Source organism: Colletes latitarsis, chromosome 14, assembly GCF_051014445.1.
Source record: "Colletes latitarsis isolate SP2378_abdomen chromosome 14, iyColLati1, whole genome shotgun sequence".
Lineage (NCBI taxonomy): Eukaryota > Metazoa > Arthropoda > Insecta > Hymenoptera > Colletidae > Colletes > Colletes latitarsis.
The window spans coordinates 21,426,151-21,451,433 of record NC_135147.1 but is presented as its reverse complement, the minus strand read 5'-3'; the positions used below and the strand labels follow the sequence as shown (position 1 = coordinate 21,451,433).

General features: G+C 37.7%; 1 protein-coding gene and 1 non-coding gene across 3 annotated transcripts in view; one reads left to right on the top strand and one right to left on the bottom strand.

Annotated features, from left to right (window-relative positions):
• The window catches only part of Nrx-1 (neurexin 1), a 503,500-nt gene that overhangs the window by 109,573 nt on the left and 368,644 nt on the right, over positions 1–25,283 (bottom strand). For both annotated transcript variants that reach the window (XM_076781599.1, XM_076781600.1), the window contains 5 exons: positions 18,538–18,645; positions 13,633–13,825; positions 4,450–4,641; positions 2,597–2,740; positions 1,973–2,190 (listed from right to left, as the gene is read on the bottom strand). In XM_076781599.1, coding sequence (XP_076637714.1) covers positions 1,973–2,190; positions 2,597–2,740; positions 4,450–4,641; positions 13,633–13,825; positions 18,538–18,645 — 855 coding nt within the window. The remainder of the gene's footprint in view (positions 1–1,972; positions 2,191–2,596; positions 2,741–4,449; positions 4,642–13,632; positions 13,826–18,537; positions 18,646–25,283) is intronic.
• Positions 3,318–3,399, top strand: Trnas-cga (transfer RNA serine (anticodon CGA)). Its single transcript has one exon. It is a non-coding gene; the product is annotated as a tRNA-Ser (tRNA).

Genomic DNA, 25,283 nt, shown 5'->3' with positions numbered 1-25,283 from the left:
GTAACAATTAACGAAGCAGAAACCGCGACAATTAGCGAGACAACGCTGCATTGTAAACAGAAGATTGGATCCAGCCATTCGAACTAATAATAACAAATCTGCCTCTTGTTTCTCACCTAGCAATTTCACTTAGAATTTTTGTAAAATGCAACAAATTCAAAATTAACGCAAGTATCCAGTTAACTTTGACCTTAACAGCTTCTTTAATTAATTTTGTTCTGATCAAAGACGATTTAACTCGCGAAGTATTATAATGTCGAGCGTCTAATAGCGAAATGTTCGTGTAACGAAAATGTACCATACGATAACAGTAGTAGAGACGTGTAGAGACGGGGATACAAACAGAAGGAATAACGATGGAACGACTGTCATAACGAGGAGAATTGTGAAATGTTATTTCAGACGTGCAGTGCTTCTCAAATTTCTTAACGTTAAAAATCAGTCGAATTTCGATAAGCCTTCGATAATATCTTCTTATGAAATGTTTCCATTAGTATTCGGTGCATAAAAATATTTCTACAAGTTTCGAATCCTTAAAAAATTTTGATCGAAGAATCGAGTATTCAGGAAATATTATTCCATTCGAGTATCAATTTTGGTATATCCAACTATGTTCAAGATTGAACGCGTTCGTGGTTTCCTAATCAAATTAAGCTGCAGGTACAATTTGCTTATTGTGTCGACTTCGGATTGTTAATAGTACCGAGAGACGCGTGTCGTTCGCTGTTACAATTAGAACATTCAAATATTGAGGGACACTGTGATAGGAAATAACTTCTGCAACTCGCGGGGAAACAACGTTCTACGGTGCATAGTGTTGTTCCAGCATACATAAGCTGTTCTCATTCGTGGCTTCAGTTTGCATAAGGCTTGAACGTACATCGAAACGGAGCATACGTTGGATCTTGTCAAAATGAAGCGTGCAGGCAGCCGTATCGATTAAATGACGAATGTTTCGGGATTTTTAAAAACCAATATTTCGATTCTACATCGACAGTAATTTATTCACAATTTTTTAAATCGACGAAACACAGCTGTCGAGTTTGAAAAAAACATTTTAAATATAATTCCTCTAAATAAAAACCAAGAAAATTCTTTTTCAAAGAAATTCGGTAAAATGATTTCACTCTAAATTTTTGCGTGGGCTGTATCGTATTTGAATTTCGCCGAAATTCCTGACATCGAACGCGAGAAGTAATCGATTTCGCGTAAAATAAACTGTGGTTATAAATAAAATGAAGCCCGTATATGCCTCGCTGAAAAAACCATTAACTTTCTATTTGTAAGTTTTGAGGCGCGGAAATAAATATTTATTCGTTGTGTAAACGATAACTGTTATTTCAAAGCTTATTTGGAGTACCTACGATCTCAAATAAAATCGATACTTCGGTTATTTTCAAATAAAGTTACGGGAAATAGACGTTTTTTAAATTAGTTATTTCTTTTTTTTTTGAAACGGAAAGCCAGTCGCGCGCCATACCGCGTCTTCTCGCGTATAAAATAGGATGTCGACGACATAATACAAATATTTGCATTCCGGATTGTACGCTACAGAAATGGAAATTTAGGTCGAAATAAAAAGATTCGGGGTAAAGTCTGTTTATACGAGAAACGATCGAGGCGATCAGATTTCATGGTTCACCCCGTGTACATCGAGACAATGTTTCGCGCGTTTTCCACGAGAATTTTCCGTCAAAGAACTTGAATCTCGAGGTTCGCCATGAATTATGAATACACGAGGCTCCATCGACGCCGTCTATTTTCGTTCGATTTGAATTTTTACAGGCAATTTATTCTGTCGCGGACGAACGACCTGAACGTATCGATGAATTATGATGGCGACAGGGATGCCCAAGGTCGTTCGAATTTTCACGGAAACGGGCGTCAACATTTTTATCGATTAACTTTTAAATAATATTAAATCTAGCAAACGACGATATTCGACGAAATTTAATAAAAATCGAAGACCTACCTTTTCTTTGTCACCGATGTGGATCAGACTTTTCGCTTTGCCTTCGTCGAGGTAGATCTGCAGTCGATCTGGGCTGTTTTCTAGACTCGTTGATAAGAGAAGTCCACGTGGCCTCGTTGTCTTGAAACGCACTATCACCTCCTCAGTTTGCGTTTTCGAGTCCTCTGGCATGAGTGCTGTCATCTGTTGCGTTCCATTCAGGTGCAACGTTGACGCGTCTGAGAAGAAAGAAACACAAAATTTAAAATGCTGACTTTTATGCAAATCTTGTTAATTGCAATTACAAATTGGTAACCACGTAAATTAATATTAAAAAAAATTTTGATTCTTTCGATATGATTGACCATACCGTTAGTATTACTGCATTAAATTATTGCACGTTTCTATTATTATATTAATATTATCACCAGTGATTGGGTTATTTTAATACCGTAATAATGCATATATTGCTCTGCGTTCGGAGTTAATTATTCGTTAAATATTGAAACGTATTGATAAATAAATTTAACGTAAAACCCTAAAACACAATGCTCTGCTGTAATACGATGCAGGATATTTTGTAAAATGTATAGATCTTCTATAATATTCTGTAAAATATATATTATTAGGAAAGTTCCATCTTACCTTTACCACAGGTAGGGCCAGTGAAGGGTGTTCCAGTACAATCGCAGTGAAACCTATTCCACCCCTCGAGACAATGGCCGCCGTGCATGCAAGGCCGTGAAGGACAGTGGGATGGTTGGGAATGACAAGCTGGCCTCACAGCGCCTGCAAAATTGTCCAGGGGAACAAAATTACGTAGACAGTGACAAGTGTTTGCAGTTCGGGTCTTTCGTCCCTCTAGGACCGAATTCTTGTATGTTTTTACGAAACATTTCTGCCCCTAAAGACCAGAGGAGGGATTAAAGGCTACCAGAATAATTAAATTATCGTTAATTCTCGTTTATTCGACGATCTTCATAATGAGAAGACAAATTATATTTAAACAGGTGTAATTAATGTAAATGATTTGGGTCAGAATAATTTTTCTGCAGTTTCATTCTATAATTATTGTTTAAAAATATTTTTCTACCATTAATTTATCTAATTGGAAGATAAAATAACTAATTGTATTTAAGTGACGTGGGTTTCGATATGTTAAAAATAATATTTACAGTGAAGATTAAAAAGTCGTTGAAAAGAAGAGATTTGTTGGGATAGATTATTAAGTATTCGTGTTTTTTTCTTGTAATTATTTATGGAATGAGATGACTAACGATACACTTTATTAATACAAAAAATAATAATGTTATGAAAAGAAGCGTAGGCGGCTTGAAGTACTTGTTGGAGTAACGTTCTCCCACAAGCTGTGGTGTCCGAGTGGTTAAGGAGTCAGACTCGAAATCTGATGGGCTATGCCCGCACAGGTTCGAATCCTGTCCGCAGCGAAATACTTTTTTTTCGTCGAAAACGATTTTTTTCGTATTAATATTTAATCCTCGTATCATTTAAACACATTCCGTGTTAAAAAATAATATTTCATTCAAAATTAATGAATAAATATTGACATTATCGTCGTTCCTATGTACGTGTATGCATAATAAGGTAAAGTTTCACGTCACCTGCACATTTTTCCTAATCCATAATTTACACTTTATTTTTCATTCGTGCAACACATTGAAAATGCATTTGTTTATACAAATCGATTGAATTAAATCGAACAAAAGAGTCGCGTGCACACGTATCGAAGTATTCTTCGCGTGCCAATTAATGGTCGGTGAATGGTAGTATGAAAATTGACATAATAAATTAATTAAGCTATTGTACCGTGACTAGTAAACATGGCATGTATCTCGAATGACGTAGATTGGAAGAATATAGTAAATATGCTGCTCGTGTGATATAGAACTATGTACGATGGATCAATATTTCGTAGATAGATCGTATAACATAGTGCATCGCATGATTATCAACGTGTCACTATCGTACGATATATAAGAAAATTACATAGCTCGCGAGTATGGAGAAAAATGTATCTTGTAAATATAATTTTACACGGCATAATTAAATTTGATGTTGACGAGAGTAACGTTCGAGATTAAATTTTTTAATTAAACTACTTTCTAATTAAAAAATTTTCACATCGATTCTCACGAAAAGCACTCGTACGCGATATTATAATTTTTATAGCCTGAACTAAAAATGAAAAAATACGAATTTTATCGACACAAAAGTACCGTGTACGTATATTGTAACGTGGAATCAAATAGAATGTTCTAGTAAATAAATTAAGATTTCGTTGATATTAATTCAGAAAGATCAAGAAGAATCACATATATATTTTAACACAAGATAATACATAATCCACGAAATTTGAAACTGGATAATCACAGTATCGTCATGGTAGTGAAATTAATTTTCAAAGTTTAATAGAATAGAATTAGTTTTTGAAAGGCAATGTAAATTTTAACGATATGTAATGTTGGATATTTGCTTACCAGAGTCTTGTTGTTGTGCATATCCAGCTATGTCAATCGGTTGACTGTTTATGACAAGATCTCTCAAACAGCCGACGTAACCTTGCCTCAAGGCACCTGTCCACAATACTGGAGGCACTGTTAGGGGTGCAAATGGTGCTCCTACGCCACCGATATATAGTAATCCATCCAAATCTAATTGCGAGGAATCACCTGGAAAATAAAATTTATTTCTCCGTTAATCTCAATGTCAACAAAAATATATTTTACTACAGAAATCGATCTTAATTCAATCAAAATAATCAACTCGACGGGGCTCGTGGCGAAATAAAGGACAACCCCTGAGCTACCCTCAATTGTAATATTTATTAGAGATTACCATACCACACGTATCATGACTTCACTGTTAAAAAATGTTGTACATTCTTAGACTCAACTCACGTTTCGTATCTAGAGTTCGAATCGCATAAAGAGACGCATCTTTTACGAACCTTTTTCAAGCGCCATTTAAAGAATTAAACGAACATGATATCGCATTTTGAGGCTGCAATCCCCATTGCGAAAATAATTGCAAACGGATGGCCGGGAACTGTTAATAAATTGCTGCAGTGGCGTTGGAGCGAAATAAGCGTATCAAGAACTAACTTTCGAGACCCTTTTGTGGAAAACCAGCCTCGACGATGAAAATTTCAACGCTGCGACCAAATGCACCCTCAGGAACAAGAAACGTAATTACGAATTCGAGATGCAAATTAAAATACCTTTTCTATTACCTTTCGATATAAATATTTTCATCTTGCAACTGACCAGGGTCGAAACGTATTCGGATTCGAATCTTTTAATTTATATTTATATTCTTCTCAGGCCTCCATTTTATCTCGTTGCATATTTGGATGCCGGAAGTGCGCCCGGCCCGTGAAATAAGTGCTCGAACTATCGCTAATTATTCGGCCTGACGTTCAGAGACCGTTGATGAGGCCCGTAATTCAACGTTAATTAAAAAGTCGCGAGAGTCGCTTAAAGTCTATTATCCTGTGCAATTTTTTTTTTCTTTCCTTTTTTTTCGGTACAAAACTAAATTTCCCTCTCGTGAAACGTGGATGGGGGTCGTGGAGTGGCGGAAGAGGACGGGGAGAAGTTCAGTGGCGGCGCTCGAATTGCCCTCGTGCGTTCCGGGATGACGTGCCTGATGAAAATAATAGTCCCTCTTGGGGAGACCCTTTCCCGCTGGCGTGCCTAATTGTCCAGTAATCTTTTTGCGAGTACCTGCGTTATTTCAAAGGTAAGAGATATTACGATGGTTACGGTGGCGCGCGGGCCACCGCCACGGAGAAGTTCAAAACGATTGCTACCCGTTGTTTCGACGGTCCTCGAGAAAAAGGGCATCGAGAATTTCTTCCTGAAACACGATCTACAGATTCCAACAAGTAGAAATTAACCTTAGAAAATTTATGGGAATTCTTTATGGAAATATATTGTAGAAGTAGTACGGTTAATATTTCTCGCGACGAAGAAATTTTTTAAGCATAAAACGAATTGTTGTTTCTATCGACCAGCGAATTAAATAGTTTACAAATAGGTAATTTTCGAGCTTCGCGGAAACGTATTCTTCTTGAGCGAAGAATAAGATTTCCACGGAGGAATTCTATTTTACAAGATGGACAGAGGGATGAATGGAAGATACCACGAACAGGAATACTGAGGGACGTGGAACTCGGGAAGAAAAGAGATTATAGACGATGAAGGAGACCCAGAGCTACCACTCTGAAAATTGTTACCGCCGACAACCGTATAAAAGCACGGCGAGCAGCCGAGCGGCTGAAATGCTTGATTTCCTGGGAGCGTCGGGGTCGGTAACCATAATTTTCCAGATAAAATTTACGCCTGGAAACTTTATTCAACGCGGTATCGTGGGTAGTGATCGTTGCATTAGCGTCGATCTTCGTTAATTAGATGTCTAACCCCCAGGGTACGAAATATGTTACGCTTCCCATAAAATTCTGGCCTTTGCACGAACGCACAGTCTAAGCGTGAACTTAGAGAAATTTTCTAACGAACGATTTTTTGCGAATTTTAAAGTCCTCTCGTTGTTTCATTAATACCCGTCCATATTTATACAAATTCATAAATAACCAGCGACCCTCGACAATACCGATTTACGATTTTGATTGAACTCTCACATATTTTTGTAAACATTGATAAATACATTTTGATTATTTGTTTTTACCTCCTATCAATGTTTACGCGCACTCAGATTATATTTTATGTTTGTGATAATCTGTACACACTCGGTAAAAAATCCTTTGGTAAAATTGTTATTTCTGTAAAATTCGATCGTAATCGTACAAAATTCAGTGTACCGACGTATCAGCAATTATTGAAGCAATTATTCCGGAAAATGGGCCTTTGCTTCGAAATTTGCTGATCCAGCCAGGAGCATTTCCGACGAAGTGCGAACGCAGTGCTCTCGGTGCATCGCGGTGCATCGTTTCCCTGCACCTGACGCTTATTTACATGGATTTGCAGTATCATAATGCGCACGGGTCCGCGACAGTTTGACAGTTTAACGTTTCCGTCTAGATTCGACACGTTAATAACACGCGTATTCCTTTAACAGTTCTACGACGTTGCATCTGTAAAATAATTACGAGTGCAACGTACCGAACGTTGTATAAAACAATCGTTATGCATACATTTTCCAATTGAAGACATATTAAATTTCAGCGATCCTTTTCTGCGATATATTTGTAAAACATCGCGAAAGAATTTCAGTCGGTTATTAATAGCTGAAATGCTTTCCCAACGACCGAAAATTTGTCCTCGATTGGGCAAACTATGAAACACGAAATTCCAGTTATTTTATAACCAGGTGACATATTCGGATGATTAAATCTTGCATGAAAGGAAATTTGTACAATAACGCGAAAGGGAGGTTCTCTTGTGCAGCAGAAATAACTCTGATAATAACATTAATTCCAATAATTATTTCATTTGCGAATGTCATTGCGTTGAAAATTAATTTTAAAAACGAGAAATAACTCCTTTTACGCGTGGATTTAATCAAAGAACAAAAATTCGATTGTTATATCCTATTCAATTTCTTTGTGGTTGCTATACAGAAATTATTTTAATTTTAGAAACAATTCCTTTACTAAAAAACGTTTCACTCAATTTGTACAGTAATTACCTGTTCAGTAATTTAATATTCTGTTCATGAATAGAATAATTACTTAAATTCTCTAATTAATTTAGCAATTCCTGAGTTATTATGCATATTGTACTATTTCCAGTATGAATACATTTATCGAAGAAATAGTCATAAACTATTTACTCGTAATTCATCAAATGTCTATTTGTCTAGAACATCCTCCTCTCGCGCTCGATCTCCTTCCTATTTGATAAAAATCGACAACAGGGAAAACCTATGACCTCAGAAACTCAATTTAGACATTTTATAGAATAATACGTTGAGTTATACCGGTAATGATTCGTTAAATGAACGCGTGATTCCTAAATTGAACGTTTCTGTCCTTCTCAGAGCCAGTGGAGCGCGAAGACTGGTGTCGAATTTCGCCTCGACTGTACGTAAAATGAACAGGCTCACCTCGGAGCGTTCAATTTAAGAATCATTACTGTATACTGTATCACGTTCCTCGTACTCGATCGTACACTTTCTGGCCGCGTATATATACGTTCTTTGGAGCGAAAGGGTTAACGTTATTCTACCGAAAACAGAAATACGGTACTTTAGGGTTAATATCGCGAAACGCTCTGAATCAAAGCGAAGGAATCCAGTAACGCGCCGACCGACGAACGTAAACCAAATGGGTTCGTATAATTGCTTCAGATTTATCCTAAAATCCGCTGATCTAGCTTGAAACAGACCGCCGTTGCGGTGTGCTTTGGCGCGTAATTCGCTTCGCGGCGAAATATCGCGAACCGTGTACAAATTTACGCGGGGATCGCGCGCGCGGCGGTTTCGATCGATCGTCGGGATAATGCCGCTGTAATAATGTTTGCTCACAGTCGCGTTGACTGACCGTATCTTTTTCGGGACTAAAAAAAATTAGCCCGACCAATTAATCATCGGATCTCCGCGGGCCACGAAAATTGCACGAACGTCGACAACGATATCGTCAAACATTTCGTGACTTTCCAGCAGTGGTTCGCGAGATAACAAAAACATTAATTTCTATCTCAATGGATAGTCGATTATCATCGAATCTCAAAGAAAGAAGTTACCAAAAATGTTTACTTTTAATTATTTAGATCGTCAATTCTCTTTCTCCCCCCTCGAGGAAATTATTTTATTAGAGATTAATTTAATTCTGGTTTGAACCAACGATCACGCGGTCGCTAGAATCTTATTTTCGACCAGAACTGGATAGAGAAAGAAGAAACGCCTAATTTGTTGGCGGGGGCAATGGAACGAAATTTTCGTTGAACCGAGCCACCGCGGCGGCCATATCCTTTCGTACGTTTTACATTTTAATTTTCAGTCTGCGTGCATTTTCATAGCGAGCTCGAAAAGGCAGCGAAATTACGTTCCTGAAGAACCTCAACCTGGTTTTACAAATTCGCGACAAAGTTTTTATTTCTGGAAAAATGTGTCTGTACTTTATAAGCTTGCTTCTGCCACGAGCAATCATAACATATAATTACTTATAATTACGATCAATATTCAGCAATAGGAATTTAAATTAAAATTTGTGGGGACAAGTTGAACGTTTCTCTTATTGGTGGTTTTAATTTAATTGTTTACGGTATATTTTTAACGTTTTCGAAATAAAACGAACGGGAACTGATTGCAGAGTCTTGGATCAAACCTTTTTTGTGTGTTACGGGCGCAGTTGGTTCGCAGGAAACGTTCACACTCCAAGAATTTGTGCAAATTCGTTCCACTGAGGTGGCGAAGCACAGTTTTGAGGCTAAAATTGTTCAAGGGTCAGATTTCAAAGGCGAGTTTCGCAGCCAAATTAACTGGCCGTGTAATGCGGGCGACCACGAAGGGATACGTGAAAGTTTTGACAGAAGGGTGTGTAAGCACACATTTCGAACGTAGATGTAAACTTTTTCTAGGCAATGTCGACGACAGAAACGCATTTATAACAACAAATTATGTCTAATACTTCTTTGCAGGTATCCATTAGCTGTACTTTCAAATTAATTTTATTGAAATACATTTACTATTGTAGAAGTTACAGCCCTTCGAAATTTGGGCCACTTTTATGGGGGTTTTGTCACTTTATGGGGTTAAGAAACAACTTATAGAAAATTGTTAGAATCTCTACATATTCTCCACTAAAATATGCGTTGTTTGCATTTTGAAACATTGAAATCCTCCAATCCGTTCAGGAGTTATGACATTTTAAAGATATACATGAAATTTTATTAGATCATTCCTTCCTCGTCAGACATTATATTCTCGGTAAAGAATTTTTTTCTCGAAAATGCATAGGAATTCGGGGGTATGTGTATTCACCAAAAATGATTGCAATTGACCACCGCAACCGAAAATAATTTTTCCAGAATGATTTGAAATTTTCATCACCTATCCCCTTGTCGATTTTTCTTAAAAATTCGTTTTTCATTTATAATAAATTTGTTTAATGCTGTACGAAAATGTTGTCTAGTACTTTTTTATAGGTATCCATGAGCTCTACTTCCAGACTAAATTTCATTGAAATATATTCACTATTGTAGGAGTTATGGTCGTTTGAAATTTCAACCACTTTTATGGGGTTTTCTAACTTTACAGGGTTAAAAAGAATTTATAGAAAATTGTTAGAATCTCTACATATTCTCCACTAAAATACGCGTTGTTTGCATTTGGAAACATTGAAATCCTCCAATCCGTTCAGGAGTTATGACATTTTAAAGATATACATGAAATTTCAGTGAAACATATCAATGATATGGTCAGACATTATATTTTCGATTAGGAATTTTTTTCTTGAAAATGCGTAGGATTTCGTGGATATGTGTATTCACCAAAAATGATTGCAATGAACCCCCGCAACCGAAAATAATTTTTCCAGAATGATTTGAAATTTCCAGCACCTATCCCCCGTCGATTTTGTTTAAAAATTCATTTATAACAACATAAGCTATCGAAGGTTCGTATTTACATACGAAAAAAATACGCATAATCTAAATTGCTTCAAAGACAAAGAAAAATCATCGAATTAAAAATATTAATCTTATTAAAGATTAGAATATTTATCATATTACCGATGTAACAACAGCATAATAAAGTCTGCGCACAAAATGACACGAACATAAATTACGGGATACGTTCCCTGCGCAGTGGCGTATGAAAGTTTCCGGCTAGTTGCTTTCCCAACTTTCCTTTTGAGCGGGAAAACAATGATGAATGTTGAATAACACGGAATTAAAGTATAACGAGCTACAAGATACAAGCACCATGTAACCGGAACATTTATCTCGTTTTCAAGGTAAAACTTCTCCGCAGAAATACTAGAAAAATAATTATCTGGACAATTTTACACGCCATTGTATATGAGTTTGAATGAAAAGAATAGTCTACTAGTTTCCAGCGTTTCCCCTCCATATTTGAAACTTTAAAATGCCCGTTTCGTAAACTCGAGGAACTTTCGAAACGCGATAAAATCTTTTTGCCGCGAGCAAATGCGCGCTAAACCGTCGCGGCGCGGTTACGTCGATATCCAGTGGTTTTCTGATAAAATAAGGTGTTAAACATGTAACATTCGCGATACGAGTATTTCCTGGACTATCGTAAATCGAAGTATCGTAAATGGCCGGCGGATAAAAGGCGCCGCCGGAAATCGTTTGACGTTAGAATTTAATGCCGCGAGATTTGCACGCTGGCCACGTACCGGAAGTAGGACGGAATCCGAAAAGGGGACAGAGGAAGAGAAAATGCGATTTCTTCGGCGCACTCGACCGCCATTATTTGATCTGGACGACGAGGAAGTACATAAAACGGTTTCTGTTTATTTGTCTCTTTTCATAAAGCCGTAATCTATTATCTTAAGTGATTGGGGTATTTTATCGTAAGTTGATCACGTTCGAAGTTAATCATTCGTTAAATATCGAAACGCGTTGATAAATAAATTCAAAGTCAAATCCTAAAATGGAACGCGATTTCTTCGAGCGCCATTATTTGATCTGGATCACGAGGAAGTACACAAAACGGTTTCTGTTTATTTATCCCTTTTAGTAAAGCCATAATCTATTATCTTAAATTCGTTAAATATCAAAATGCCTTGATAAATAAATTTAAAATCAAATCCTAAAATGGAACGCGATTTCTTCGAGTGCCATTATTTGATCTGGACGACGAGGAAGTACACAAAACGGATTCTGTTTATTTATCCCTTTTAATAAAGCCATAATCTATTATCATAGCATCAGTGATTATTTTAATAGCGTAGGTTAATCACGTTTGAAGTTAATCATTCGTTAAATATCGAAACGCGTTGATAAATAAATTTAAAGTCAAATCCTAAAATAGAATGCGATTTCTTCGAGCGCCATTATTTGATCTGGATCACGAGGAAGTACACAAAACGGTTTCTGTTTATTTATCCCTTTTAGTAAAGCCATAATCTATTATCTTAAATTCGTTAAATATCAAAATGCCTTGATAAATAAATTTAAAATCAAATCCTAAAATGGAACGCGATTTCTTCGAGTGCCATTATTTGATCTGGACAACGAGGCAGTACACAAAACGGTTTCTGTTTATTTATCCGTTTTAGTAAAGCCATAATCTATACCCGACGCCGCCCTTTCCGTTCTTCTTCGAGCATCGATTTCGAAAACTCGCGAATAAGTTCGAGATTGCCTGCGTAGAGTTCTGATTGACTTCGTAGATTCTCGCGGAGATCGCGAATATCTTTCAATGGCGAGAGTCGAGTGTGCATTATCGTTCCGAAAGTTTCGACACGCGTGTCGACGGGGGAGAAGTTCTGGAAGTTCGATATCGAACGGCAAAGTTATCCGGGAAGGTAATACAGAAAGCAACGGGGAAATAAATTTCACAGTTTAAATTTAATTTTCGGGGTCGAAGCATTATCGTGCGTCGTTTGGGGGAAAAACGACCACGGGGCACAAAGGACTCTTTGCGACTAATTCGTGCTTTGATACCATTCGGACCGTTTATGAAACGTTTCTTTTTATCGCCGGCGACTGGAAAAGAGATTCAAGCGGCTCCTTTTCAACGAAACTCTATGCGCATTCAAAGAGTTAATTCTCGAATTGCTTTATACGCATTTTTCTCCGGCGATTGTTCATATTCTCGAACGTTGAATGTTAAACGTATCGTCCCGACTGTAAATAACGCGGGAAGAATTGTTATGGTTATTTCGACAAAAAGTCAATGGCGAGCACAGTATTAAACGCGCTTTTATCGCGTCGAGCATGGAAGGGACGGGGTAACGAAGGGTCCAAGTGGTAGTAAAACTACAGGAATGTATTAAAAATAGAGGAGAGCAAGATTTATTACGTTCCACGCACGAAACGGTTAGCTGCACCTGCAGATAAGTGTCCTCGAGTGTGTAACTGTGAATTATGAGTGGCTTGCTCTCCTCGACCCTGTGCAATTTTTCCTCCTTCATCGTTTACGACGTCGAGCAAAACGGGATTCAGAACTATACTCGTGCGATTAAATGGCCGAACACGACATGCGATTACAAGGAAATCGAAAGGGTTCGAAACGCGATGTTAAATTGAAAGAAGTTGCATCCTAGAAAAGGTTTACTTCGTGGGCAATAATATTTAAAAATTGTGATTTATATATATATATAGTATATTCTTTTCTGAATACTTTAGTGTACTTAACTCCTTCCCGTACCATTTAGTTCGACGAAATCCAGGTCCAAACGATTGACGTCAACGCGTTGTAAACAGACCAGACTGACGCTAAACTGCTTTGTAACAGAGGTTGTAAGAAGCGTGACCGACTCTTGTGGCGTACTGATAGGAACTAAACTCAATCACGATCGTAATTTGCTGTCTGCGAGTCTGGCTCCGTGATATTTATGTTTGGGTCAAAATCTTTGTCACGAGTCAGACTCGTTAAAGTACGGGAAGGGGTTAAAAGCAATTATGAAAAAGAACTTTAAATTTGGTTTGAAAATATATACGTACAGTTATTTTCGGAAGTATGTACGTATCTACGAGTGGTTGCATGTTTTAATTTATTTAACAGTTATTACGTACCTGGTGTACGAAATTCGACAGTCCAGCCATCGACGGTGACGCGTCCCTCTCTTTCGACGCGTCGAAGGGCCACGTCGTGCCACGTGCCATCGTCGACCCTCTTCTTCGAGGACTTCACCTTCTCGTGGCCGCTTCCGAGGTCGGCGTGAAGGTACAGATGGCCGCGAAAAATTTCGAACGCAAACAGATCTTGCTGCAAGAAGAAAATATCCAATGTTAGCGTTTGCATTATGGTAATGCGTTGCTCGTCTGTGGGCAGAACTTGGAGATTGGAGTATTATTCTTATGAATATAAGAATCCTGTAAACAAACGTAGAATTTGGAGTAAACAACTTTCGACTTTTGATATAACTATATTCCAATTACATTTTTCCACAACGAATATTTAGAATTTCTATATATTCTTCGCCAAAACACATGTTGTTTGCATTTTGAAAAATTGAAATTCTCTAATCCGTTCAGGAGTTATGATGTTTTGAACATACGCATGAAATTTTAGTAGAACGCTCTGTCCTGGTCAGAGATTATATTTTCGGTGAGGAATTTTTTTCTCGAAAATGCGTAGGAATTCGGGAGTATGTCTATTGACTAAAAATCATTGAAATTGACCCCCAGAACTGAAAATAATTTTTTTAGAACGATTCGAAATTTTTTATTTTCGCCGAAAAATGTAGGCACCTATTCGAATTTTTTTCTCGGAAGTGTGTAGGAATTCGGGGGTATGTCTATTGACCAAAAATGATTCAAATTGACCCCCACAACAGAAAATAATTTTTTTAGAACGATTTGAAATTTTTTATTTTTGTCGAAAAATTTAGGCACCTACCCTTGTCGATTTTTCGTAAAAATTCGTTTTTCATTTTTAGTAAATTTGTTTGACGCCCTACAGAAAAGTTGTCTAATACTTTTTTGTAGGTACCCATAGGCTCTACTTCAGAAAAAAGTTTCATTGAAATATATTCACAGTTGTAGGAGTTATGGCTGTTTGGAAATTGGACCATTTTTATGGCGTTTTTCTCGTTTTGCGGGGTCAAGGACCAACTTCTCGAATATTTTTGCGATTTGTACATATTCTCCACCAAAATACGCGTAGTTTGCTTTTTTAAACATCAAAATCGTCCAATCTGTTCAGAAGTTATGACGTTTTATAGATTCGCATGAAAATTCGGGCAGACATTTCTGACCAGAAATTATATTTTCGGTAATGAATTTTTTTCTCGAAAATGATTAGAATTTCGGGGGTATGTCTATTCACCAAAAATGATTGTAATCGACCCCTGCAACCAAAAATAATTTTTTTAGAACGATTCGAAATGTTTTAATTTTGTTGAAAAATTTCACATCTTCTCGAATTTTTTTCTAGAAAGTGGGTAGGATTTCAGGGGTATGTCTATTGACCAAAAATGATTGTAATTGACCCCTGCAACTAAAAATAATTTTTCCAAAACGATTCGAAATTTTTTAATTTTGTCGAAAAATTTGTCCACCTACTCGAATTTTTTTCTCGAAAATGCGTAGGAATTCAGGGGTATGTCTATTGACCAAAAATGATTGTAGTTGACCCTCGAAACTAAAGATAACTTTTTTAGACCGATTTGAAATTTTTTAATTTCGCCGGAAATTTTCCGGTCAGTATGGCATTCAGATTGGGTCACGAAAGTCCATAAGGTATAAGTTATATTCGTATACCTCGTCTGTGGTGAGAAGTACTATCGTCCTATTGACTATTATATCCTACGCAAGATTTACCCAGCTAGAACGTTGAAACAAAGATGCAGTACAATATGATGCAATCGACGAAAACTGTAAGACATGGACCACGAGCCATATTACATTCATCGAGCAAGGAAACCACTATTGAGAATATTTAATGAATTTTCGCGAACTGAACGTAAATTGATGGGTACAACGAATCGAAATAATTTCTGCAATATCTCGCGAATAATAGTTACGCGGTGCGGTGTGTATTTATAAAACGGGCAACAGATACAAACGCGAGCCTGGGAAGTATTTCTTGGACGGAATACGGTGATTCCGCTAATGAGCAATCCGCACGAACTCTCGGTATCCGCGTTGCAACAAGTCCAGGGGTTTAACGGGGAGAGGGTGAACCCGGTTTTCGCAACTTTCCGATTTATTTCGCGCCGTTTCGTGCCACGCGGTCGTGATTATTCGCGATTTTAACGCTCCCTTGCTTTATACGCTGAAATATAATTGTGGGAATTACGCGGCGGTATTGTTAAATCGAGATAACTGCACGCTGGAAACGAAAAGCGACTCGAGTGGTGAAAATGCATTCTCTCGTCGTCCTCCCGTGTTCCAGAAACTGTTCAGATCGATCCCCGAAAGCATCAACTTTAGTATATTCCCCCGTCGAGCATAACGAGTAACTAAGGTTTTAATGGAAGTATTTCGTTACCACTGAACCTTCGTGTGTATCTATAATCCAGTAATATTAACTTGTATTTTATAAATCTGTACAATTTATAATTCAGTTTTATCTTACACTAGTCGTGTAATCGATAGGAATTGATAAAACATTTTTGGGTGCATAGTGTCGAAGTAAATTTCAAAATAAACATAGAAGACAGCATCAAAAATAATAGTCGATGCAGTCATTGGATAGAGGGTGAAATGCCCTTTAAAATGAGCGTTTGTGCGAGTCGATAGCGTTATTAGTTCCGGAGATATGAGGATTTTAGTTTCAAGTCGATGCGGTGGCTAGTTCCGGAGATACGAGGCTTCGAAGTTTTGTTTACGTTTCATTGACGCGAGGCGAATGACTGCGTAGTAAATTCTTGGAAATACTACGACTTCCTGGTCACGTGACTGTCTCGACTCACGCGCGACAAGGAAGCACGACGCGACGCGTCAGACGGAGACAGAGATAGTCAAATTAAGAAAAATACACTTTTACATAAATTGCGATATCTCGGAAACGGAAAGTCCGATCGACAAAAACCAAAAACCACTTTAAAGAGGAAGGTTCACCGCCTCTAACGGTGGTTCAATTATTAATAAAACACTAGTAGTTTCGGAACTGCACGCGTCTAAAGTTTTAGTATTTTTAATACGCGTTAATAGCGTTTTCTAAGGCAGAGAGCGGAATTTTAAAAATTACCTTTTACATAAATTACGATATCTCGAAAACGGAAAGTCCGATCGACAAAAACCAAAATCCACTTTAAAGAGGAAGGTTCACCGCCTCTAACGGTGGTTCAATTATTAATAAAACACTAGTAGTTTCGGAACTGCACGCGTCTAAAGTTTTCGTATTTTTAATACGTATTAATGGGCTTTTCTATTCTATGATACTGAAAATTCTATTATTTTCTATTAACAACTAATTCAAATTAGACCTTTATAAATTTCATTTACTTCATCACAGTTTAAACAAACCTGAAACTGGATCTCTATATAAAGTGTCTCGACAGGAATAGTAAAAATTTCTTTATAATTCTAAAAAAGCTATTGCAAATGATAAAATTTCCCTTTAATATTAGTACATAATACAGTAAAATATTCTCTATACTTTGACATACTCGTAAAATACTTATTTAAAGCACAAAAATCCAGTAATATAGTAACAGTAGGTTACAAACAATAGATAACTAAAACATACACTCATCGCGTAAATGATAATGGGACAAACACAAAACTAAAGAACTATTGTATAAGAGGCGAAACTAAAGCAAGAAGACTGTTTAAAAAATTGCTTGCCACAGTGTTAAACTATAACCTTTCGCTAAGGACGCTTTTCGCTCGACATTTTGTTTCGAGTATCGCGACGCTCTTTTCCGACACGCTATTTCTCCGTCTTCGATTGATCGGTTTTTCTCCTTTTTTCCCGAAGTTCCACGAGCACTCCGCGTTCCCCCTGTTTCCCCGTCAAACGGTTTTCCACTTTTCCTTATACCCCCATCCACCGTGCAATCTCTTTCTGATTATTCGACTCGATCGATCCACCGTGGGAGGTGGCTTTTAATGGAAATAACGCGAAAACGTTTCTCGGCGACTAATCGAAACGATCGCGTCGACGCGGAACGCATTGAAAAACGAACAACCGAGTCACGAAATTTCCAAGAGAGCCATTAACGAAGTTCGTTATCCTTCTATTGTTTAATATTCGTCGAACAATTTTTTGTATCCTCGATATTCTTTATTTCGCGAAATAGCGGAACCTCGTCCCTTTAAATTACGTTCATTGTGCCCTGGTGGCGCGACAGAATTAGATAAAATTAAAACTCTTGGGTATGATCGCTCTTGGAGATGAAAATAAGCTTTTTAGAAGGCAAGAGTTAAAAAGAAAATCACGAAATCATTTCATAATCTATGTTCTATAGAATTCATTCATAATTAAGTTTGACTCAGCCTCAGACGCGAGTGCTCGCGCAGACTGAGAATCATTTTATTTCGTGAGTCATTTGTCACCGTTGAATTTCTTAATCGTCTCATGATGTTACAGAAATCATCTCCAGTGACAACTGTATATACCTAAGTTTCTTTCCTGTATTGGCCATGGGTTCTACGAACTCATGGTGTTTATTATACAAAGGTAAGTTCGTCGTTAGGGCGAAAATATATGTATACTCGAAATGATCGCTACGATATTTCAGGCAGTTCCTCTAAACCAAAACTTTTCGAACAAAAGTTACACAGTACTCACTCGAAAAGAAACTGCAACAGTAGAAATTAGCAAAACAATTTTTATTTAACAAAAAATCAAGGTCGCTTCAATTTCTTTAAAAATTGGAATCGATGCATCTTTGTATTCTCTTTAAAAAAGCACAAGAGGTCTTAGGTTGAAACTAGTTTAGAAGCCATGATTTTTGTTCCATTTACGCGACACACTGTGCGTTGGTGACGATTTATTATCTAAAGTACGAGTGTATTGAAAAGACGTACCCTGGAGTGGGCTCCGCTGCGACTGTACATGATCAGTCCGTTGGGCTCGTTGGTACGAATTTTGAAGGATATGGTCCCGGACTTGGCCGCCTTCCAGGGCGGCAGTACCTGAAACAAACGAGACAGGCCACTCTTAATACGTCGCTCCATGGCCGCTGCCGTTACTTCTGAACGAAAGAAAAAGAGAAACGGAAGGAAGAACGAAATCCCTCGACGTCCACCCGGAGAAGAATGGCGGCGGACAGCGTCGGGGCGACCCGTCGTGTCCGGAATCCAAAATTTCCCTGCTGCCCGTCGGAGAGCAGTCCATTCATCATGCACGATGGCTTAAATAATCACGTGTCCCGTGTTCGTGGAATTTTTACTTCAATTTCGAGGCGGAACCGGGCGCTCCTGCAACGGACTCGGCTGAGTGATTTACGTACGCCGTTTCGGGATCGAGAAATTCTGGGGAGCTCGATGTTAATCCTATCGCGGCGAATTCCCGTTTCCCACTCGTTTCCCGCTCGAAGGGGGAAGAAAGCAAAGAGAGAAAATAAAGAAACTGAAGAAGAAAACCGGCGACTCCGCGGAGGAAAGTAGTAGGCGGTGGATGGCGAGACGAAAACGTTGACAAAATGTATTTGCGTGTGTCGAGTCCCCGCCGTGGGGATTTCGGAAGTTTTTGCCATTGCCTCCTCTTTCGTTCTCTCTCTTTTTCTCGTGTCGCGCCGAAAATGGAGATGGTTCGTCGGAGGAGAGGGCCTCGAGTGCTGCTCGAATTCGCGAAACCGGTGAAAATGTTTATCGGAGGATGTCTGGGCAAGATACACGCAAACTCGTGTGAAATGTGGGGGAGGATGCACTGAGGAGGATCTTTCGATGCACTGCGTGTCATAACTATGAAACCACCCCGAAATTTTCAATTTTATATACACAGTGTCATTTAAAATCGTACACCTAGCAATTCAGCCAATTTTCATTAATAAATCTTGAAATGTGAGGTGAATTGGAATTTTAATAATTGTAGATAATGTAATGGACAAATGGATCCATGTGAATATAGATACATGGAAACTCGTGTGAAATGTGGGTGAGGATGCACTGCGTATCATAACTATGAAACCACCCCAAAATTTTCAATTTTATACCAAGTGTTCGGCTATACCTGAGAAAAATTTTAATGGGAGATTCTAGAGGTCAAAATAAGAAGAAAATCAAGAATACCAATTTGTTGATAGAGGCTTCGTTAAAAAGTTATTAACGTTTAAAGTTCCGCCCATACTGAATTTTTTTATCTCGAATATGCGCAGGATTTCAGGGGTATGTCTATTCATCAAAAATGATTGTAATTGATTCCCGCAGCCGAAAATAATTGTTCCAGAACAATTTGAATTTTTTTTTTTCGTGGAAAAATTTAGGCACCTACCCCCTGTCGATTTTTCTTAAAAATTCGTTTTTCATTTTTAATAATTTTGTTTGACGTCCTACAGGAAAGTTGTCTAATACTTTTTTATAGGTACCCATGAGCTCTACTTCAGAAAAAAGTTTCATTGAAATATGTTCACTATTGTAAGAGTTATGGCTGTTTGAAAACTGGACCAATTTTATGGGGGTTTTCTCATTTTGCGGGGTCAAGGATCAACTTTTCGAAGGGTTTTGGAATTTCTACGTATTCTCCACCAAAATACGCGTAGTTTGCTTTTTTAAACATCAAAATCGTCCAATCCGTTTAGGATTTATGACATTTTAAAGATTTCCATGAAATTTCAGTGAAACATATCGACACTATGGTCAGACATGAAATTTTCGATTAGGAATTTTTTTCTCGAAAATGCGTAGGATTTCGTGGATATGTGTAATGACCAAAAATGATTGTATTCGACCCCTGCAACCGAAAATAATTTTTTTAGAATGATTTGAAATTTTTTAATTTAATTTTGTTAATAATTTTTTAACGAAGCCTCAGACAAGAAATTGATATTCGTGATTTTCGTCTTATTTTGACCTCTAGAATCTCCCATTAAAATCTTTCCCAGGGGTAGTCGAACACCCAGAAACAATTGAATTATATTTATTCTAAAAAAAACGAACTACAGAAAATTGATTCGTTACAGTTTCATAATTGTAGAACCAAGCATTCGAATATTTACAACACGACAAAATCTAATAAGTACGAAAAACCGGCTAATTGAATTTCTTGGAAATAGCAGAAGTCCTACACGTTATTAAATTATAATTTAATCCAATTGTATTCTGAGCGCACGATTCGTACAATTATAAGAACACCCCGTTATTCCGATTTTATAATTATAAAACAAGAATAAATCAGCTTTCTGTAATTCTCCCTTTTTTTTTATAAATTTATCCTCCTTTAGCAAAATATCGTTTCTTAACACAATTTCTAATACGGTACATTTTATTTTTCGTTACTTTAACAGCAACATATAAAAATCGAGAGTAGTTTTATGACACGCAGAGTCAATATTATTGACTGTTTCAAGAAGTATCGACAGTCATTATTTAGCAACCGATTGAACCAGAATTGAAAACTAAAGAAACATATCTCTAGAATAAAAGGTACTATAAATTGTTTATCCTCTCGAGTGGACATCGAACGTTATTCTCGATAGTAAAACTCTCCAATGAACATTACTTTCGATAGCAAACTCCCCAGCGAACGTCGAACATCGAACATTAAGAATGGCGACCTACTAAAAACGCGTCCCTACGGTCAACTAAGTCGCGTTTCCAGGCTGACGCTTTTAAATAAAAAGGATTTTACACCCCCCGTTTAACATCTTGACGAAATTATCGGACATCTGTTCCATCGACGAAAGCGACCGAACGCGCGACACGTTTTTACAATGCCATTCGCGGAGCCACGAGAAAGAGAAACGAAGAATGCCAGGGGAAGGAAACTGAGCAACCGCCATTGGACCCATTTTGTTTGATGCGGATTCATAACGGTCAGACGTGAGCTGCATTATTCAAGAAGCACCCCTGACCTTATAACGTACCTCGACTTTAATAATAGCCACGCTACTTTCGACTATCGGGGCTCTAATACTCTGGACGAGTTGTCTTTGGAATATTGAACGTCCCCTCTTGCAACTGTTGCTGCTGCCCAGCGACGTGTCTAGACACTTTGGCACCCCGGAGCAACCAGGACCCGCGAGAGGAACTTAACAAAATTTATTTCGAGCGTTGTTTAATCGATAAAATGTGAGTGCAGGTCAGGAATTCTCACGAAAAGGAAGCTTCGTTTTCGAGAAAATCAATCAATTTTTACATTCATTTGCAAGAATTACAAGAATCACAAATTAGAACCGTAATTAACCGAGATCTCACGGAGATTTCAATCCATCCTTGGTCCTCTTCTAATATCGTCGCAATCTCGATTTAAAACAGAAATTACACTTTCCATTCCAGTAAACTTCGCCCGCCATTATCCGGCTTGCTCAGGAACAACGTAACAAGAACGATAAATGAACCTTAATGTATTCCAAGGGGAGCGCTAAATGCTAAGGCGCGAAACTTGCAGTTTGCAGTCCGACTTTTTCGTATCACGGCTTGTTCATTACGCTCGCGGACGACACCATGGGAGGAACTCTCCATAGAACAATATTGTCTCAAGGAACGTAAACAGCTATTTCTCGTTACGCTTTCGTGCGTTAGGCTTCCACCGTTGCGTAGCGTAGATTGCATCGCGTGTCTGTTTATCGCGAGAAACCGAAGTCAAAATAGAAACGGAAAAATGGGAACCACGGTTTCTTTCGTGTCTTTATTCCTAGGAACGAGCACGGACGTCGCTGGGTTCTTTGTCCGGCGGACGCCATAAGCATTCAAAATTTCCTGCCGGAAAACAGACTCTTTTGTTTCTGTGAACCGATTGTCCTTCGAAGCAGAAGGACCTGTAATTTCGGATTCAAAGCGGTTCGGCGGGGAACCGTGGCCCGTGGTACGCGAAGTGTAATTGCGGTTCCATGACAGTCGGGCCAATTTTCGTGATGAAGAGCCAGGTCGAAAACTCACGGTAACGAGACTCGTTATTTATACTTCCTGCCTTTGTTTCCCTTAAATTTGCCAACCCTGGCATCAACTTGGCGCCTCCGTTCGCGTTCGTCGAAACATCGTCGCCAGCGTCGTACTGATAACGCGTTCCGATCGCAATTAGTCGCGTAATTTTCGCGCTCCCGTCGCATGTTTTGAATCTGCGGCTCAGAGTTGCGAAGCCTCGCGGGTAATTAATTTCCTCGAACTACGGTATCGTTCGAAACGACAACAGTAACCTGATTCGGTGGTTAAACTTCTTTTCTCATAAAAATTCATTGATAATTTCGTGGTCGTGGTACTTCGTTCATTCGATTTGATTAAACTTTTTTTTGGTAGAGAAATAACGACTGATTTTAGGTTGTACTGTATTTTTAAGTAGTTTTATGTTCTCGGAATATGAATAAAATTTAGGTAACATTGGTGAATGAATAATATATACGAATATCTAGGTATTATGCACCAGTAATACCTGAGATTATAAACATTAATTATGGTTGATATTAAAACTGAATTATACTAGTAAAATTATAAATATCCTTTTCATGATTTTTATGAGAATAAAGGGTTATAATTTATCATTTATTCAACTATCACCATAATTATTATTCATATCTAGACAATTGTGATTATACACCCTCCAATTAAAATTCAAATCCAATTACTTGAAGCTATAAAATATTCTAAAATTCGCATAAATGTAAAAGTTTAAAATAGAAGTAACCTGGATTTCGTGAAGGCTAATGATCAATAATTTTCATTAATAATCAGATGGTTTAATATTAAGAACACAATTTAATTTGCTTTGTCACAGTGCAGTCTATATACTCAGCAAAATTATTATTCCATTCAACGTTCGATACGTTTTGTTTATTTTCATGAATTTTCCCAACATCCTGCGCGTGTCGCAAGAAATTATTATGCTAATAATCTTAACTATCGCGCAGCTGCGAGTACTGAAAATAGCCTGTTCATCTTCTTGTTGCTCCTCCATTACTTTGTTCAATCTCTGTGCATACAAAATCATCCCCAGCGTAGAAACTCAAAGGTTTATGTAAGAAAATTGCTCCGATAATTCGATCTACCGAGAAAAGTTAACGAGACGAAGCGCCTAAGAGCATATTAGACGCTTGCAACGTAAGTTTCTATATACAGACCACCGTCTATTGATTCTTCGAAACAAGACAACAGTCTTAAAGCAGTTCTAGCTGGAAAGGGAAAATATTTTTCAACAAAGATTTACGTACAAATTTGATTTGCATCTGTTGTATATTGGAAGAATAATAAAGTTCTTCTCCTGTTTCAAACCTCGATGAATTATACAAAACGATTCTTATTTTTAGATTCACTCGATAAAAGGACATCTCTAATATCGAATTATTAGATCCCATTTTTAGTTACGAGTTCATCTCATTCGAAGAAATTTTTTTGTATTTTTTTGGGAAAATTATTCTCCCTTGTTTCAGACCTCGATAAATTGTACAAAACGATTCTTATTTTTCGATTCATTCAATAAAAGAGCATCTCTAATATCGAATTATTAGATCCAATTTTTGGTTACGAGCCCATCTCATTGGAAGAAAGAATTTTTTGTGATTCTATTGGGGAAATTATTCGCGACACTCGTTTCTAAACTGTATCGTGGATCACGTTGTTTTCCCATCGCTCGAGAAGACGATCTCTCGGCGTTTTAATTCCCTTCCGTTTTCGAAAGGGCTCGAGGAATAAAATTCCCGCGATAACCAAGAGAGAAGATGAAAAAACTGTCCGAAGAAATCGACACGGACGATTAAACCGCGAGGATATTGGAGCGATTAAAAAGACGGGAAACGGTGGAGGTAAACGCGATCGAAAGTGAAAAAGAGACCCCGACGAACGAAATATTCCAGCGTCGAGTACGGTGCTTGCTGGATCGTCCATTAACTGGCGAACGAAATCGATCGTTTAGCGCCGTTTCGAGCGTTATTCCGAAACAGGAGCGAATGGACAATTGCAGGCGGAAATGGAAATCGAAGATCACCGAACGAGAATGCATCGGAATCCAGCGTCTGCGTTGCTCTCGCGGGGAAAAACTGCGGTTAACGATTTCGAGAATTCGTAACATCGAGCTCCACGAGGCGTGACGATAGAGTTTCGAGCTAATCGACGCTTCGAAAGTTCATTCGTTCGACGACCGGTTCGGTACATGTCCGACGCGTCTGTCCATTGCTCGACGTTTCTACTTAATTTTAGGCGCCAGCATCCACTGTTGCTGCAATACTATTCGTTTTGAAAATTAAATATAATATACATTAGTTATGATTTAATTCCCTAAACTCTTTCCAAACAAGATATACAATTATTTTGACAGACGTAGGAAGATTTGTTTCAAAGATTAAATATAATATATATTAGTTGTGATTTAATTCATTAAATTCTTTCCAAACAAGATATTTACATACTTTAAGTATTTTGACAGACGATTAGTTTTTAGATTATTTTTTAAACTCTTCTAAACAAGCTACATAAATACTTTAGTTATTTTGACAGCTGTAGAAAGATTTGTTTCAAAAATTAAATATAATATACATGAGTTGTACCTTAATTCTCTAAACTCTTTCTAAACAAGATACGTAAATGCTTCAATTATTTTGTCAGCTGTAGAAAGATTCGTCTCAAAAATTAAATATAGTATACATGAGTTGTACCTTAATTCTCTAAACTCTTTCTAAACA